Source organism: Podarcis filfolensis (assembly GCF_964270895.1).
Source record: "Podarcis filfolensis genome assembly, chromosome: 3".
NCBI lineage: Eukaryota > Metazoa > Chordata > Lepidosauria > Squamata > Lacertidae > Podarcis > Podarcis filfolensis.
The window spans coordinates 24,301,576-24,319,362 of record NC_139606.1 but is presented as its reverse complement, the minus strand read 5'-3'; the positions used below and the strand labels follow the sequence as shown (position 1 = coordinate 24,319,362).

The 17,787-nt window shown below is 40.7% G+C and overlaps 1 protein-coding gene across 5 annotated transcripts in view; it reads right to left on the bottom strand.

The window, feature by feature from the left end:
- Positions 1-17,787, bottom strand: part of CSMD1 (CUB and Sushi multiple domains 1) — a 937,839-nt gene that overhangs the window by 186,951 nt on the left and 733,101 nt on the right. For all 5 annotated transcript variants that reach the window (XM_083606880.1, XM_083606881.1, XM_083606882.1 and 2 more), the window contains 2 exons: positions 11,814-11,983; positions 7,702-7,858 (listed from right to left, as the gene is read on the bottom strand). In XM_083606880.1, coding sequence (XP_083463006.1) covers positions 7,702-7,858; positions 11,814-11,983 — 327 coding nt within the window. The remainder of the gene's footprint in view (positions 1-7,701; positions 7,859-11,813; positions 11,984-17,787) is intronic.

Here is a 17,787-nt window from a genome sequence, read left to right as displayed (position 1 = left end):
TTTACCTTTCAGAAAAGAGGTGACCCCTAACAATGCACTTGGATGATAATCTCCTTAGGGAAGAGATGTGAGGAGAAATGCATTTTAAATCCCAAAAATTCTGAACCAGAAGTTTGACTGTTGTTGCTAACTGGGGACCACTTACCAGTACTTAGCCAGGAAGATGGTCCCCTATGTCTCCTCCCCAGCGGACACCAGTTAGAAAATGTGGGAAAGGAAAAACTAAAGCTGGAAACACATGCAATGAAAAGATAATTCAAAATACCGTGCATGCCCTGTTAAGAGTTGTAGCATGCAAACAATCTGAATATTGATATGGAAGCCTTGGCCATTTCCCACTCATTGACTTCCTGGTCATTGCCTTCTCCTCCTTTGACTGGGAAACAGAGTACTGCAGATAAGCACTCTGAAGTGGGGAAGAGATTGTGGCATGGGGCTGTGAGTCATTTTGTTGTGCAGCTGGAAGAGGAGATCGTGAAAGCAGTAGTGGACTCAGGTAGGTAGGTAGGTAAGGGAGTGGGTGGCAGGCAGGTGTTTAGTTTCCAGGGCAGCTGAGAGCATATTCATGGCACTGTAGACTCTCATTTGCCTCCAGCTTAAGACATGTTCTTTGTCACCCCTGCTTTAAAAAATATCCTGTAGGCCACAAGAGGACAAAGTCAGCAAGGAGAGCAAGCAACACTACATCTACCTGGATTTATCCAGCCAGTTCCCAGGTAATTCCAATCATGTACCCATCCACTGCTTTAGATATTGTTGTAAATAAATGTGGCAAAATAGCCAGCAGACCTTCACTTAGCTTCTGCCCATTTGGTCCTGTGGAGGACCCAGGCATAGCATTTCACTGACCCCAGTGCTGCCAGCTACTGCTTCTATGCTCCAAAGGAATGGGCGAATATGCCAATTTTCATTTCTCCCAATTTCTAATTCTTTACGTCATAAGTTCAGTTCTTTGCACTTCCAAATCACTTTTCTCTTTTTTGGAATCCTCATGAAAATTCATTAGCATTTTAGTTCAAATTTATCCTAATTTTGTATGCAATTGTGATGAATATAACCATTTTTTGTAAAGGCAATTTCCCCCTAACAGAATGCACTTGTGTATTTTAGGAATACATGTGCTGTCTGCACAATTTAACCCATTATATATTACTTGACTGCACTGAAAAATGCAGAAAACATTCAAAGGTTGGCTATATTTCTGCTCTCTTATTGTTTCAGAAAATGAGAATTAGGTAGGTCTGCCATTAAATTGTGCACTGAATCAAATTTCTCTCCCAACCCAAATGCTTGCTGCCACTACTCATTGTCTTTCTTTACCCTGCACAGGAAGTTTCAAGTTCTTTCCCTCACTTTTTCTCACTCACATGAGAGCTTATCCAGATACTTAAACCCAGTGCTTTTTGTGACTGTACTCACTGATAAAGAGTACTGGCACCTTTTCATTTTAAACTTTTCTGCTTCTTTACTTTTGTTCAGCTGAACTCTGGAAGCACCAAACACTATTTTAATTCAGCTGGAAGTCTAGACTGTCCAAAATAAAATTTACAATCTGATTTTCTGTTGTCAGTTGCTGTAGAATCTTGAGCACAGAAAGGCTAGTTTTGTTCACAGTGAAAGGTGAGCTGTTTTTCTTTCAATAGATCAGAATACACAATGGCTTTCTGGCAAAGGGGGACACAGACCCCCCCAACTGCATCTCTTCCCATCTTCCAGAAGGCACTCACCTTAAAAAAACAGCCGCTTTTGTGATGCTGGGGTGAGGGTTGGAGATCCCAAGAGTATTACTTGACAGGAAGTAAGGACCAAACATGACAGATTGCTCCTTTCCCTGTTGAGCCCCATATATCTCAGGAAATAAGCAAGAATAACTAGAGTGTGCTGTGGAGATGGTGGAAAGTAACTGAAGGAACCTTTCGGAGTGCACTGGGTCTGCTTCCATTCCTTATCAGTGACCAAACTGATCTTTCTCTGACCACTGAGTTTCCTTTCATGCCATATTGTTATCACTTTAAGTCTGGAAAAGGTAATTCTAGAGACAGAACTCTAGATGATGTATTTTAGGTATCAACCTTCATATGGAAGGAACTGAAGTGAGCAATTGTTCAGTGTTCTCAAGTCATGCTGAATTAACAGCAAGGGAAAGTTCCAAGTGAGGTAAAATTATGCATTTTCTATCACAGAATGGGTTTTTCTGTTGTGTCCTGTTATCTCACTGTTCAATCTCTTCCTCTAAGGGTATCTTGCTCTATATAAATGCCAAATGAGCTGTATTGTCAAATGACAATATACCTTTTGAGGGTTATAAACAAGAAAAACCAGAGTTCAGGTAGAGGGCCCATAAAGTAAATATACATGAACACCAACTGCACAATAATATTCTTCATCCCCTTTCTGTGTCATAACCTGTCCAGTGCATCACAGAGAATGCACTGCCTATTCTAATAGTAATTCCTCAGCCTATACGAGGGCATTTACAAGCAAAAAAGCATTTTAAGGTTTCTGTCAGTTTATTTTAAACTCTAATCTGATCAGACTTTTTACCTGGGGTGAAGTGTTATGCAGTCTGACTGCAAAGAACATAACAACTTAAAGTCTCTCTGGCATTAGAATTACACTTCCCTTCCCTTCCCTCTCCCTCTCCCTCTCCCTTTCTCTCTCTCTCTCTCTCTCTCTCTCTCTCACACACACACACACACACACACTTTTCAGTAAAAAAGGCCTACAACTTTTCAACATTACATGTCATTCTACCATTTCCCCCCACTACCTGTTCAATTGACTGCACAGCATTCTAAATTTGTGCAGATACTATGCATATAGATCAGGATCCCAGCTTCAGAATGTTGACTACTGTGCAAGGAAAGTTTGTAGATGGGTCCATCAAGGATGTGATGACATGAACAGGGGCAGTAAAGCACAGCAGTGCTCTTCATTTCGCAGAGTCACGGAAGATAGTAATGATTGATTAGGCTTCTATATCTCTGGCTACTTTTACTTGCCTTAACAAGACATCACATTAGCACAGGGAAGCAGGACACACACTCATGCCCCTGCTCCCAGGATCAGCTGAAGTTGTAACCACTTCAAAATTCCTGACATTTCTGAATGAGATTAAGGAAAATCTAAGCTCTTTTTAGGCAACCAATCTAAGGTGACTGAACATATGTGTGCAGAAAGGAAAGCAGGACCAACAACAACAGATCTCCCTCCAACCACCCATGTGTATGCAGTAGCCTGGGTGAAGAAGAAGAAGAAGAGTTTGGATTTGATATCCCGCTTTATCACTACCCGAAGGAGTCTCAAAGCGGCTCACATTCTCCTTTCCCTTCCTCCCCCACAACAAACACTCTGTGAGGTGAATGAGGCTGAGAGACTTCAAAGAAGTGTGACTAGCCCAAGGTCACCCAGCAGCTGCATGTGGAGGAGCGGGGAAGCGAACCCGGTTCACCAGATTACAAGTCCACCACTCTTAACCACTGCACCACACTGGCCAGTTATGCAAAAGAAGCAGCTAGACAAACGCATTGGGAGAACTATGCATATTATTACACTCCACCCCAATCCTTGAGCGGTGCATGATTCCAGAGGTTCCAGGCACACTTACCCAGGGTCAATGTTTCCTTTTGGAAATGAGGCACAGTGGAGACTGCAATATCTTTATGATATATGGATTGTTTACACATATATACAACCTGAATCTATGATGGAAGGGCTCCCTGCTTTAACACTCCAAGACTTGCTTCCCCCACAGCTGCAGCCCTCCATTCAAACGGACACCAACACTGTGCTTTCTGACTCTCTTTTCATCTCACTACTTACTCCTACATTACATCACTCCTAGCCCTAAACTTCTCTAATCTTTTCCATTATCTTTAGAGCGAAGGGTGACCCACACCTTTACCTTCTCACATAGCTCCCTTTGATGCTTTGTGTTGTTCTTAATGGCCCATCCCCAGGCTATCATCTCACACAGCATGGCTTAATTAGCCTTTAACACATGCTGATTCCAGAGGATTAGTATTGTCTAGCACACAATCCAACACACAATCTAGCTATAACTACACACAGGAGACTGACCTAGCTTACTTAGCTTTTGACACCCCAAGCCTTAATTAAATTGCCACACCTACTGGAACTAATAATTTAGGATGTCTAGCACCCACAGACTTGTAACAATATAGTGGATCTCTTCATACAGGCTACTGAATGTTCCTAGGTTAGGGGTGGCGTACCCACCACAAACTTTCCCCTTTCTCCCATTACTCTAAATCGATTGAAAAAGCTCTGTTGATGCAAATTAGTGGTACATTTTTGTTCTGTGTAAACCTTCTTGCCCTGTAATTTCTGATATAATTATACTTTTGAAGTCCAGAAAAGAAATGGAGGTAATCAAAGGGTTTAGTGAAGCGGGTGTTGTTTTACATTCATGTTGAAATTGTATCTTAAGGATATGACGACATAAATGCTTCTGATGGCATTTGTAGAGATATGCTCATTGAAGTTCCAGTGCCTCTGATCTGAGTCCAAAAGTTTAGCATCAGGATTAACATGCCCAAATACAAGGTCTCAAATGTACTGAACCCAATGGCAGTATTTCTTAACAAGGAAAGTAGTAAAGAAATTTATGACACTGTGGGGAGTATATTTAAGGGGTCTTTGTTTTTTGTCCCCCCCCCAAAAAAAAGCAGTTTTGAAAATAACATAAAGGACTCTTTTTTGCAGTCCTGATCTTCTATCAATATCCTTAAGGCAAACACCTGGCTGCTTCCTAAGGACCCAGGCATGATTTATGGCACCTACTGTTATTTATTTGATTGTTTGGTTGTCTTTGTAAATTTATTAGCCACTGATGAAAATACAATGTTTCCTTATGGTGGCTTACAACAAAATTATATGTTGCAAGAGCACCCATGTTTTGAACATAACTACTGCATGTGCAGACAGGCCATTTCTTCCATGAAAACCACAACAGTGTTTGTATTTAATAAATGGGTCTCCGTGCCTCTGGCTATTTTCACTGGATAGGAGAATTCATGTATACCAACCACCATTATATCAAATAATTAAAGGAGATGGGTTGTTTTTGGACACAACTTGGAATGAGAGTTTTACACTTCCATGAAAAATGGAATCTCTATTCATTTTTATTTTTATTTTTGGTATTTGTGCAGTGCATGTCTTCTGCAGAGGTGAAAGATTAGGACAAAGAATAGAGGGTTATGTTCCAGGTCAGAAGACACTGGAAAAAAGCAAACTGTTCAGGATGGTCCTCTGAAGGGGAAAAAAGAAAGATGTGAAAGCACGGAGATGTATTTCAGCTCTCTTGTCAACATGCAACAATGGTAAACATAAATCACAGCTTACAGTGGATTTATTTTCAGGTTCTGCACTGCGCGCGTGCACATATTGTGCCAGCTGTGGGCCAAATGAATTTATATGTTCTATTATTTTGATTTTATTCTCTTCTCACATACTTGGTGCCTCTTTGTCTTCATGCCTGCCACCTGGCATATCAGCCCATTCTCATTTTGTTCTGAATGTCATTTTTAAGGTTAAGGGGTAACCAGCCAGGCAGCAGAGAATATTAGCACCTTACACGGCAATGACAAAATCTTCCTGCTGGTTTGAGAACTTTAAAGCCAAGCCCAACTGCGGGGATGCCTGAGGCTATATCATATTCTCTCCACAGTAACTACAGGTGTCACGGCAAGGCAAGTTTTAATTGGGCGAAAACATCTAGGGTTTTGTTTTAGAAATGCAATTGCAGAAGCAACACAGGCTTTACTTGTTTTGATCCAAAGAAATAATGGCCCAAACACTTTCTCTTTACCAATCCATGCTTCCCCTTTCTGGCTCGCACACTGAAGCTTTTTGTCTCTTGAAAATAAGAATGAAAGTGAAACAATAAAAGAACTAAATATGAATTATGATTTTGTATAGTATTTTTTTTTAACACAAAAACACAATACCAATTCACAGGGATTCTAAGAGTGTGGAAACTGAAGCGCCTCTTATGCAACTATAAATTCATGACAGAAATGTTCATACTTTCATGAAATGCCTTGAATTATGTTGATTTCAGTTCAGTTTTCCCCCGCAGTTGATGACATGGTTGGTGTTTTCTTTTGGGAGTTCTTGCATTCTATATGACTCTTACATTTTGTAGACTGAACATAAGATACCATTAAAGGCTAATCCTTTTTTATGCACACAATTATTTACTATTACTGTATTCTTTATTAAATATCCTACTGCCCTTCAGCCAAAGATACAATGGTGGTTAACAAAAGGGGGGGAGCAATCTATGTATTTTCTTCCTCATTAAATGGTTTAATGTTTTATGTGATAACTTGTGATAATTTTGAGGTGGGAAAAGTATACTTGGAAGGATGTTTTGTGTGATTCTTTTTTCATTCTTTGTGTATGTTTTCCGTATTTATTTAATTACTGTGTAAGTTGCCTTGAGAGCTTCAGCTACAAGGGGATACATAAATAAAGCTTTAATAAAAAAAATCCAAGAATATATATATATATATATATGTGTGTGTGTGTGTGTGTGTGTGTGTGTATACACACACACACACCTTGGAAGTCGAACAGAATCTGTTCCAGAAGTCCATTCGACTTCTGAAATGTTCAGCGTCCAAAGCACTGCTTCCAATTCGCTGCAAGAAGCTCCTGCAGCCAATCAGAAGCTGTGGAAGCCCCGTCGGATGTTCGGCATCTGAAAAAACATTCAAAAACCGGAACACTCTCTTCCAGTTTTTGATTGTTCAGGAGCTGGAAAGTTCGACTCCCAAGGCATTTGGGAGCCGAGGTACAACTGTACTTCCAAAACCACCCGGACAGTTCAACTTCAGTACACACCCAGTCTAAGACAACATGATTATCAGAACTGTTTGAAAATGGAGCAGTTACACCTCTCTCCTCTTATAGAGGCATAAAGTATACTCCAGGATATTCCAGCTATTCCTATACTAGTTAGTAAGCTGAATTTTGGTGCCCGCTTGGAAAGCTATCAGGAAGCAAAACGAAGTATGAAAGGTGATCTCAATTGTAAATGTGATGAAAAAATGTCTGATTGCATTTCAGTGTTTTTGAACTTGTGTTTTAAGCAAGCTGTTTGGGGGAAGATCAGGCTAAAAATGAAATTCAGATCTGGAAGGGTGTCTTTAACAAACAAAAAACCTCACCAATAAAGGCAACTTTGGCTTTTCAGGTTAATTTTATCGTCATAACTTTCCTTCTCTAGATAGAGTAAAAGGTTGCTTCTTTGAATCTTGATCTGTCTATAGTTTCCTGCATATTAGTGCTCAGATTAGTAACATACAAGAGCCACAAGCTCCACAAACTCCTGAATGGTGGAACTATCATCACCTGAACATCCAACTGGGAATGTGCAAGCCGTAAGAAGCCACTGATATACTCAACCCAGGTCCATTATTTATCCCAGTCTCTTTTTATTTACGCCTACTGCTGTGTTCACAAAATAATATGCTGAAGTTGAAAATACTGCATTTAAGCAGTATGTCTAAAATTCTCTCCTTACCAACAGAGAAAGGAATTAAAATTCAATCTCATAACCACAGTAGGTAGTAAGAAGTAATCCTTAGGACTTTGTGTTGCATCATGTTAGCTACGTAAAATGCTTACTCTCTCCCACCCTACAAAAACCCTGTTTCCATGAATGCTACTTACTTGTATATGTGAGCTGAAATCCTTGATCTGTATCTGATCCGTTAGAATTAAACTCTATCCATAAGTGGTTAGATGTGCTATTGAGAATGAGCCCTATCAATTCGTTTTTTGTAAAGGACCCCAACAGACGCGATGAGCTGTCTTTTCCATCATATACCTGTTAAAAATAAAACCAATTAAGCTCAATACAGTTATATATTTATTTGTTTCAAACTATTTCAGAACTCCACCTAGCAGAAGTTGCATTCTTTTTTTCTTTTTCTGTTTGCAATTAATTATTATGCCATTAATTATTATGCAATTAAACCACCCAAACTTCCAATAAGAAGATAGGAAATAACACAGCTTTCTTCTGCCTGTAATATCTTGGCTATGCAGCTCATATGAAGAAGGAAAAAAGCCGCACACAGTAATATACTACTAGTCTGTCAGTCATTTTTTTAAAGGTTTGTGAAGCTCACATTGAATAAAATTAATATTTATTCACGGCTCAATCCCTTAGCATTTTGTCACCTCGTGTCTCCTTCCCCCTCTATAATCCACTTAATAAAGGCTGAAAAGGTTTTTGGCATTTTACTCAAGGTGCCTCTTTTGAAAACACCGATGAGGGGGCAAAAGTAACCTCTACCCCTCTGTTCCCTCCTGACTAAATGTATTAAAAAGCAGGATTGAAGAAGTGAAGCTAGTCTGTCACCTTTTATTTCAGATTCTGGGCCTGAGGTGATTTTCGTCTTCAAATCGTTTTTAATAAAAAAGAAATATAACATTTGATACCACTTCAGAGGGAGGTGAGCTCCTGTTTTCAAACAAAGGATGCACGGGTTTATCTTCAGTTCACAATATTGCACGGGAAACTCAAATTCACTTTTAATACTGTTGATTTTTGACATGCTTTTATAATGGCTCAAACCACACAGGAAATATGTTTTTTTTAAAAAATAATAAGAATAATAAAAGGTTCTTGGAACAAACGAGAACCTGAATAAAAGCACCAAGTTCACATTGACCTGGATGTTTCAATAATGAAACATTTCCAACATAACCACCCCAGATTTTCCATTTCTCAAAAGCCCCAGCATTCTGCACGAACCAGTGAAGGTCAGAAAGCAAGGCTCTTAGTTTCTGAAAGATAAAACACCTGTCCTTTCATGCTTTAAACTGTCAAATTCTAAATTCAATGGCAACGCCATAAAGGCTGCACTGGGCCTGACTGCAGCCCATAGAACTACTTGGTCTAAACACATAGGAATGTAAACGGTATTATGCAATAGAGCAGTGATGGCCAAACTTGGACCTCCAGCTGTTTGGGGACTACAATTCCCATCATCCCTGACCACTGGTCCTGTTAGCTAGGGATGGTGGAAGTTGTAGTCCCAAAACAGCTGGAGGGCCAAGTTTGGCCATCACTGCAATAGAGAAACCTCAAGCATTAGGGATATTGTTGTTTCACCACAGATAATGCAAAGTTCTGCATAGGGCACTTCGGGGCTTTAATGAAAACCATAGCTTTATTTTGGGCTGCAGCTTGTGTGTTAAACCAACATGGGAGCAGGGCGAAATTCACATTGGGAAGTAATAGGGACCTAATGGGTTATTTGTTTCCTTCCTCCCCAGACCCAATTATTATAATGTAGAAAATGCATGGGTAAATCTTAATTTACTTCCACTGTAACCTTCTCATGGCTCCCCCCCGCCCCAAGCTGGAACTCACTCATCTCAGGTGGGCACCAGTGCTATTATAAGAGAACAAGGTTGAGTTCCAACACCTCTTCTCCTAGAGAAATAGCACTGACCTTCCTCTTATGTTTAGAAGCACACTGAAGTCTGTATAACCTTGATTTTCTTTTATCTTTTTCCTTTGGTTTCCTTTGTTTTGAAAGCAAACGCCACCAACCAGTCTAGCATAGTTTATTGTGAAGGCCCAGGCAGAAACTTTCCTTCACTTATGAAGATTCAACCTACCTAAAGTTACAAAAGTAATTTTGCCTTTGTAGCTTGACCCGAAGTTCAGCTACTTCAGATCTGAATTTGTCCAGCTTTAACTTCTGGCTTTCCCCTTTTTTTAACATATTCTAACCTGTTCTGCTAGATTAAAGAAACAGCACCCAATATTTCATCCCCATGTACTTCTGTATCTTGACCACATCATCTCTTAACACAATCTTCCCTGATAAAAACACAAACTGTGATACACCCTTTTTCAGAATACTATTCAACATCTTTTTAAAAAACATACATAATATCCTATAGGGTTACCATACATCTGGGTTTTCCCAGACATGTCCCGGTTTGGGGGGGGAGCATGCCCATCCAGGTGGATTTTTTTTATTTTTAAATGAAATGTTCAGGGTTGGGGGGGCATTTATTATTATGATTAATTGATTGATTGATTGATTTTTAGGGGCACACACATGCCGCCAAAGGGGGAGAGAGTCAGGTGCTCTTCAGTCATCCACTGCGCACCTTGATGCGCTGCAGCTATGCCCTGGAAGCAGAAGTGCCGCAGCAGGGTCTGTAGCGCCACCACTGCCATCATCCCTTTCCAGTTCCCACTCCTGGCTGTGCTATTTGTCGGGCCCCTGTTTGTGTGAGGCTCCCACTTACCAGTGCCAGAGCTGCCTCTCCCTTTCAGGCCTTCTGCCTCCAAGTGGCCACTAGCAAGGTTGCATCTAGGATCAGGCCCGGGCAGGGAGGCTCGTCGCTCCACTGCTTCTCTGGTCCTGCCTGGGCCTTCCCCAGCAGCAGTGGCACTGGCCCCAATGGCTGCTCAAGCCACATCAGAGGGGACATGGGTGGCCACGGCTGCATCTGCGGCGGCAGTTCCAAGGCCTCTCTGCTCCTACTTGCACCTTCCCCTTCAACACGGCTTGAGTAGCGGTTGAAGGGGACGACAAGCCTACCTGCCCTGGCCTGATCTTGGATACGACCTTGCCGGAGGCCACTTGGAGGCCATCTTTCCGCAGGGCCTGCAAGATAGAGCTGTTCCACCAGGCCTTTGGCCAAGGCACAGCCTGACCCCCTCCTTTGGTAATTCTTCACAGAACTCTAGCCCAATGGTTGCCATCAATTTGATTTGAACTGATTTTATAAGGAATTGATTTTAGAATGCTGTATTATTTTACTGTTGTTAGCCGCTCTGAGCCCGGCTTCAGCTGGGGAGGGTGGGATATAAATAAAATATTATTATTATTATTATTATTATTATTATTATTATTATTATTGGAGGCTGAAGGTCTGAAAGGGAGAGGTGGAGCCTGCTCAGCGGCCCAGAGTCACCCCCAGCACCAGCAAGCGGGAGCAGGCAGGTGAGGAAGGGGTTAGCGGCAGGGAGGGGGCGAGTGACTTGGATGCGAGATGGTGGTGGTGGTGGGTGTCCTGACGGGGTGTGTGTGTCCGGGTTTGTGCCCTTCAGAATATGGCAACCCTATCCTAGAAGCAATAGGATATATAATACGTCTATATAATATCCTAAAATTAAAAAGCTTCCCTGTAATCCTCATAAAACAAATGCATTAATTTCATTTTTTTGTCACACTTTCAATTATGTCCACTATGATATCCATATCTGTACAGGTTGACACTTTTGCTCATTTTAAGTGAACTGCATTTCCCCCCTATATGTGAAGAAGGTGATATTAACTAGAATGCAGTTTAGCAACTGGCTACCCTGCCATTCCTCTAGGCCTCGAATTCATGATACCCAAACAAACTGACCACTGGAGCCTTGGAGAAGAGCAGGAAGCCTTTGTTTCTCAAGCACAGCAAGGCAAATATGAAGTGTCTATGGAGGTAGCTGCTCACTTGCACACCAGTTAAGATTACTTATCACTGTAAGACCAAGCTGCTTAAGAAATGATGGTGGGTAAGGCAAAGTCACAGCAGCCACTATTCCTTTGACTGAATGCCCAACTAGCATCAAGACTGGCTGTGAACTTAAGTCCTGACATGCATGGAAAAGGATTATCTCTCTCTGTCTGTCTGTCTATAGCCATCCATGCATCTCTCTCTCTCACACACTTAAACTACTTCTCAAATGTTGCAGATCAAATAATTAATGCACCCAAGCAGGACTGAGTGTTTTTCTGTTCTTTTGTGTGCACATTTATATATACCTTAACAGTGTCGCCTTCATGCAGCTGAAAGGTTCTGGCTCTCAAGTGGATCCCTTTCCCAGGCTCAGTTTCAATTTTATAAATGCATTCATGGTTGTTGTCATAGTTAGATGGAAAATTTGGGGACAGCAGTGTTCCTTCATTCCCAGACACACTTGCTCCACATTCAGCTAAACAAAACAGACACATTAAAAAAAAAAGGACATCGGTTAGCATTCAAAAGAATTTTCTTTGTGGTTATTTTCCAGAGAACAAGGTCCCTCTGCTAATAACTAGAAAATATGCTGTCTTTTTACACTTTTATCTAAGATTTAGGACAAGAGGATGGTAGCTATTTGTGCCTGTTTGCCAGCTCATGCAATGAGACTTTTCCCCCTTCCTCGTCTGCTCCCTACAGTGCCAGTCATTTATACAACGTTGTATTCAACCATTATGTACTTGTTGTATGTTTCAATGACTTGGTTTTTCAGAATTTCATAGCCTTTAGACAAAGATTTATTTAATCGTTCTATCGAGATGCATTATTTTTTTCCCAGTTGTCTTTGGTTGTCTTTTCATTTCTCATTGTACTGTAAAGTTTAGGCCTGCGTTCACATTTACCCATAGAAGCCTTCAGGGAATTCTGCACACAAAGGTAAAACCAATGTACACTCATGCAACTGACCCTTGGCATCCCCAGAGCATGCTGGACTAGATCTAATTGCAAACAAAAGGTGAAAGTGACTTGCCTCTGCTAAGCTCCCAAGGAAGTGCCTAATGGCAAACAAGAGCGAACTGACTTAAACATCCCAGGAGAAATCTTAAAAGCAAACTTGAGATAATGGTCTGCGTATTAGCAGCGTAAACCCACTTATATTGCTTCCATGGAATGTGCTTAGGGTACCAGATGATTTAAGCCAGCCAGCCAACCTTACTTGCCAACACTGTTATACTTCCAAAATGATTTCTTCACTTGCAGCATCTGATTGTACAACCTATGAAAGGGTGCTTAAAATAAGTTTTCATATTCGTTTTGACAAAAGAAAAGGTAAAAAGCTAGATGCGTTTTTATTTTAGAGCATCATGGACAGAGCCATCTTATTTTTTTGTATTAAAGAAAGAAAGATTACATACATACCAGTCCCTTCAGCGCAGTTATTATATTTTCTGTTTTATATTTCACTATCTCAGAACCAAGCCCTTAAATTTATTATTCTCGGTGCTGGGACTGTGGGCTTAAGACTGTGTTTTCACCAAATTAATGCAGAATTTTAACTTTTGCACCCATACTGCCTCCCCAATCAATTGCCATCACTTTGCTAAAACAAGGGATGGGGAGGGAGGGAGGACACTGAAGTGATTACAGGGAGAGAGAAAGTAACAATAACGACAAACAATAACAATACAATAATGGCAATTGCCTGCTTATCTCCACTGGTTTTATAACAACTTGAAAATTAGGATTATTTATGGCTAGGGCAATTATTTTATTATAAACACTGCGCCAAGTAACTGTAAATGAGATACTTCAATGTAACAAAATAAGTGAACTTCAAATAAATTACCAGCACTTCTCACTATCCATGCAGACTTAAAACCACAGTGACATCATTATTTACTGCTTTTGGGTTTAATTGTACAGCTTTATTCTTATGTTGTGAACTTCCTGGTATACTAATAAAAATAAAAATAAAAATAAATCATTACGTATGCCATCAGACTGCTACATATCAGAAACATGGGCAAGGTCTACACTTCAAAAAGGTTGCTAGAACACTATTTTGCTATAATTTTATGGCAAGCGTTTAGAGGATCATAACTTAGGAAACCTTTATCTTTGAAGAATTACATTATTTTCCATAAGACTGCCTTAACTTGGGGGCAGATTACCCAGTTTTACAGGGCCATATATATATGAGATAATGTGAGGAAAGTGACTGTAAGCAGCGAATTGTATACTCCAGTTTTATAGCAGTAACTGTATATGTGTTCATTTTATATCAGTAAATCAGCACTGACTAAATAAACTAAAACCCAACAGGCTTATGAATTTAAGTTAGCCTTAACTAAATAAAATATGGAAACTAGCTGCAGACAATGTTGACCACAGGGCTGCTATCAGGGCAATTGGCATTTTAAAGTTAGTTCTAAATGTGGTTTATTACATTTTACTATTTTTAATGAGTTCATTTTTCTTTCTTTGTCTCTTATAGTGATGTATTAAAAATGCTGTAAGCCGCCTTGAATCCCAACTTGAGAGAATGGCAGAACAGAAATATAAACACTAAATACATAAATAAATACCCCACTGATTTTCAATGGTTACTGAATAAGGGTTTAGGATGTAGTGAAAGTGCCTGGCACTGCCCTGATATACAATTTTTTTGGTAACATTACTTGGCTGGTGAAATGAAGACTTCAAAGGGAGGCTGCATTTCATTCTTGCATTGTTTCAGAAAGGGGGAATGAGGCAAGTTCACCTTTAATTGAATCCCCCCTCCATCCCTATTCCTAATAGCTCCTAGTTTGCCTTTGGAAAGCTCCATTGTGTTAATTATAATTGTTAAATGTACATTGAAATGGAAAATAACTCTGTAATGTGTGTGTAGATATATTGTGAAGCATGGAATGGAAATTTCCATTGAAGCTTAAAGTAGAGCTGAGAAGAGAACCTAACAGTTAACAGTTAAGCAGAACTGTATCTTTGTGACTAAGTCACAAGGGTGTTTAAATCACATGAAAAGGATGCAACTGCAAGTCTATGCATATGCTAATCAGTAGGTCTCCATATTTGGTGAGGTGAGTTTTTGTTCTGAAGCCATTACAGAGAATGGAAGTGCTAATTTCTCTTCTCTGGGAAAACAGCCTCAGGGTAAATGGAGTCTGTTTGGAAAAGAGGCAGAGCTTTGATTGTTAGTTCTGGGTGGAAGATATTCATAATCTAATATATTTTGCCTATCCTGGGATCACCATAAAATCTATCTGAATGTAACTTTATTTGGTTCAAGTTGCTTTGGAGTAAAGTTCTTTAATAAAGCTTTGGTACCCTATTTTTGAACTGGATAATTTTTTATTTCAAAGTCTTGTTTTCATTCATCCAATTTGCTTCCATATGTGCAATATTAATAACCTTCATACACTTGTTACAGGTCTCAAAACAGGGCATTCCGGGGCAGGGCACAGGTAGGACAGAGGGGGACATGTAACAACTGGATCCATTGATCCTCTGTTCCCACAAGAGGCCTCAAGATAAGGCTCACTAATTATGTCATCTTGGAGATGGCATAGTTAATTTCCCCATCACTGAATCCAGTGGGGCAAGACATCTTTCTAAAGAACCACAGAAAAGGAACAAAGGAACAACATATATGTGGATATAAAGTTATTGCTTCATTACTTTGTTTCAAGTTTTTAACATTAATCATTAGTGTATGACCTACTGAATAAAACCTCAAAAAGACTACAAATGACAGCAGTTTCCTGGTTGCCCAGGCAGGCACATTATGTGACCCATAAAAGCAGCAAAATAACCAGACTGTACAATGGTGAGAGGCCAATTCTTTATTGACAGCAGCAGGCAGGGCTAGGGTGGGCATGGTATTGGGTCCCAGGATCAGTTCACCATTCCACAAACCGCATGTTGATGAAATGGATCAGCTGGGTTTGGATCACTCCAAACTTACACCATGGGAGTCGGCCAGTGTTGAATCTTGCAAGCCAAGCAAGCAAGGTCTCACTGGGGAACCAGGGTGCAGATTCCAACCAGATACCGAACCCAGGTTTGGGTTTGCCGTGGTGAATCCTCCCCTTGGGCCCCTTATGGGGGCCTCCCTATACTATGTTGATCCTGCCCAATGCCATTTCTGCCACCATACAAAACAACGTCCTTCTGCCTCACAAAGGAAGGCCATTATTTCACTGAGGGAAAGGCGAAAAACTCCAAACCACTGCCAATCAGGTTAAAAGAAAAAACCATTTCTATCCCTGTCAACCAGCAACCTCAAAATTGCTCAGTGAAGGCTCTAACCTGAGGGTGGGCAGGCGGGAAGCTGTCAAAACAAAATGGCTCCGAGCTCCAGTATTTTGCTGAAGTCTATGGGCCATAGTGCCACCAGGCAAAGGCGTCCTGCGCTTATAGGGCACAGAATGGGGCTTCTTTTTTAAAAAAAAGGGGGGGAAGGTCTCATCAACACTCATGAGCTCATGTGTCTAAAGTCACAATCCTACAAAGCGTGTTCTCCTTCATAGAGAGCACGTGTTGCGGTGGGGTCTGACAGGCCACCCCTCTGTTGCTGGGCAGGTTAGTATGGATGACCATCTGCAGTGATTGGGCGGTTGGGTTACTGGGCAAATTTTGGTGTTGCCATTTAGGGGGACAGACCAAAGGTTATAAAATCAAGTCACGCAGCACTGACTGGGCTCTTTTGCTGCGTGCATCGGATCACCCGCCCACCCTCCCTAATCTAGGGCTATTGTGTTGATCTTGTTATGCCTTTCATGGGGGCGTCTGCTTTGGGGGCAGGGGCCCGGTAGGAATTTTGTCCATTTGGCTGATTGGCTGGTACCATTTGGTTTTTGCCTACTGCGTAGCAAATCGTCACAGCTTGTAAGGTTGCGGTTAGGCATTGGTTAAAAAATTGGCTGGTGGAGGGGTAAGTGCCTGCCCCTCCAATGCTGCTGCGGAAAGGGAATTCCGTTAAAGGAATCCAGGGGCTTGCCATTCTTTCGTCCGTACCCCTGAATGGGGCTTAGGGCCGCGCAAGCCCCCGGGAGCATGCGGAGGGGGGATGAGGGTCTGGTGCCCGGCTCCATGCTCTCCCCAATATTGTTTTCCCTTACTGGCTTTCGCTGGAATCCGGAAGTCATTTCTGTCCCTGGGCATGGGGACAGATAGTCATAACCAATGCCTAAGCAACCACTCACATTTATGTATTTAAATAAAGTTCATTAAGCAATTATGGCCAAATAATCCTTTTGATGGTAAATAGTACTGCTGCAGTCAAAACCACAGTTACAAGTTATATACCTTATGTCAAACCAGTCATAGAGGGGAGCAGCTGTTCCTGGCCCAAAAGGGACAAGAGGAAAATTTACAGAAGGTCTTGAAAAGGGAAAAGGGAATGTAAACAGACTACAAATATATGAAACCAGCAGGGAATTTGCCCTGTAGTCTAAAACTGTATGCTAATTTATTTTTTTAAGGTAAAAATAATGAAAGGCTGAAAGCGTTCAACAGGACAAAGACCTCCACCTTTAGAAATACTCCACAGGGACCACAGAGGGGGTCTGCTAATGTGTTTGAAATGATTCTGCCGTCTTAGATAATATTTAAGCAAGAGGGGGAAGAAAGATACCAGCATGCTATTTCTTAGTCAGATTGAAAAGAGATCCACTTCATTCTTGTCAGACAGAGAATGCATGTTGCTTTTGAATTGATTTGGAGTTGCTGTTTTTTTTTAGTTAAAGAGGTAGTGATTAATAAAAATTTAAACCAAAAGAGGGCTCTGTTGTGTATGAATTGGTCTAGGCTAAAAGTATAATATTGGAGTGAAATCATTATTCGTACTTCAAAATTCATCTCACAGACATGGCTTATCCCAAGGGCTAGCTATATTCAAAGTCAAATGTGTGCTTGTTTGTTTTTAATAGCTGAACCCGAGAAATCTGAAGCACCTTAGTAAATGCCAGCCTTAAGCAATCCAAGTATTCACCTGGTTTAACAAAACCATTTAAATGAACCTAGACCTACATATAATTGCATAAGCCAGAAATTAAGAGCTAGACTTCAATTAAAGTAAAGTAGTAACAGTTTGTAATGGTTTCTAGCCTTTTTTACCATCTTAAGACGATTGTATAGCAGGTGATTAATAAATTAATTATAATAAAAATAATAAACTCTCAGGCCTCTCCCACCTGTATCTTCATGCTACTTCATAATATTTTATTGTACTCATTGTGAAAATGTAGTATGAAATACGGACACCACATGTCACAT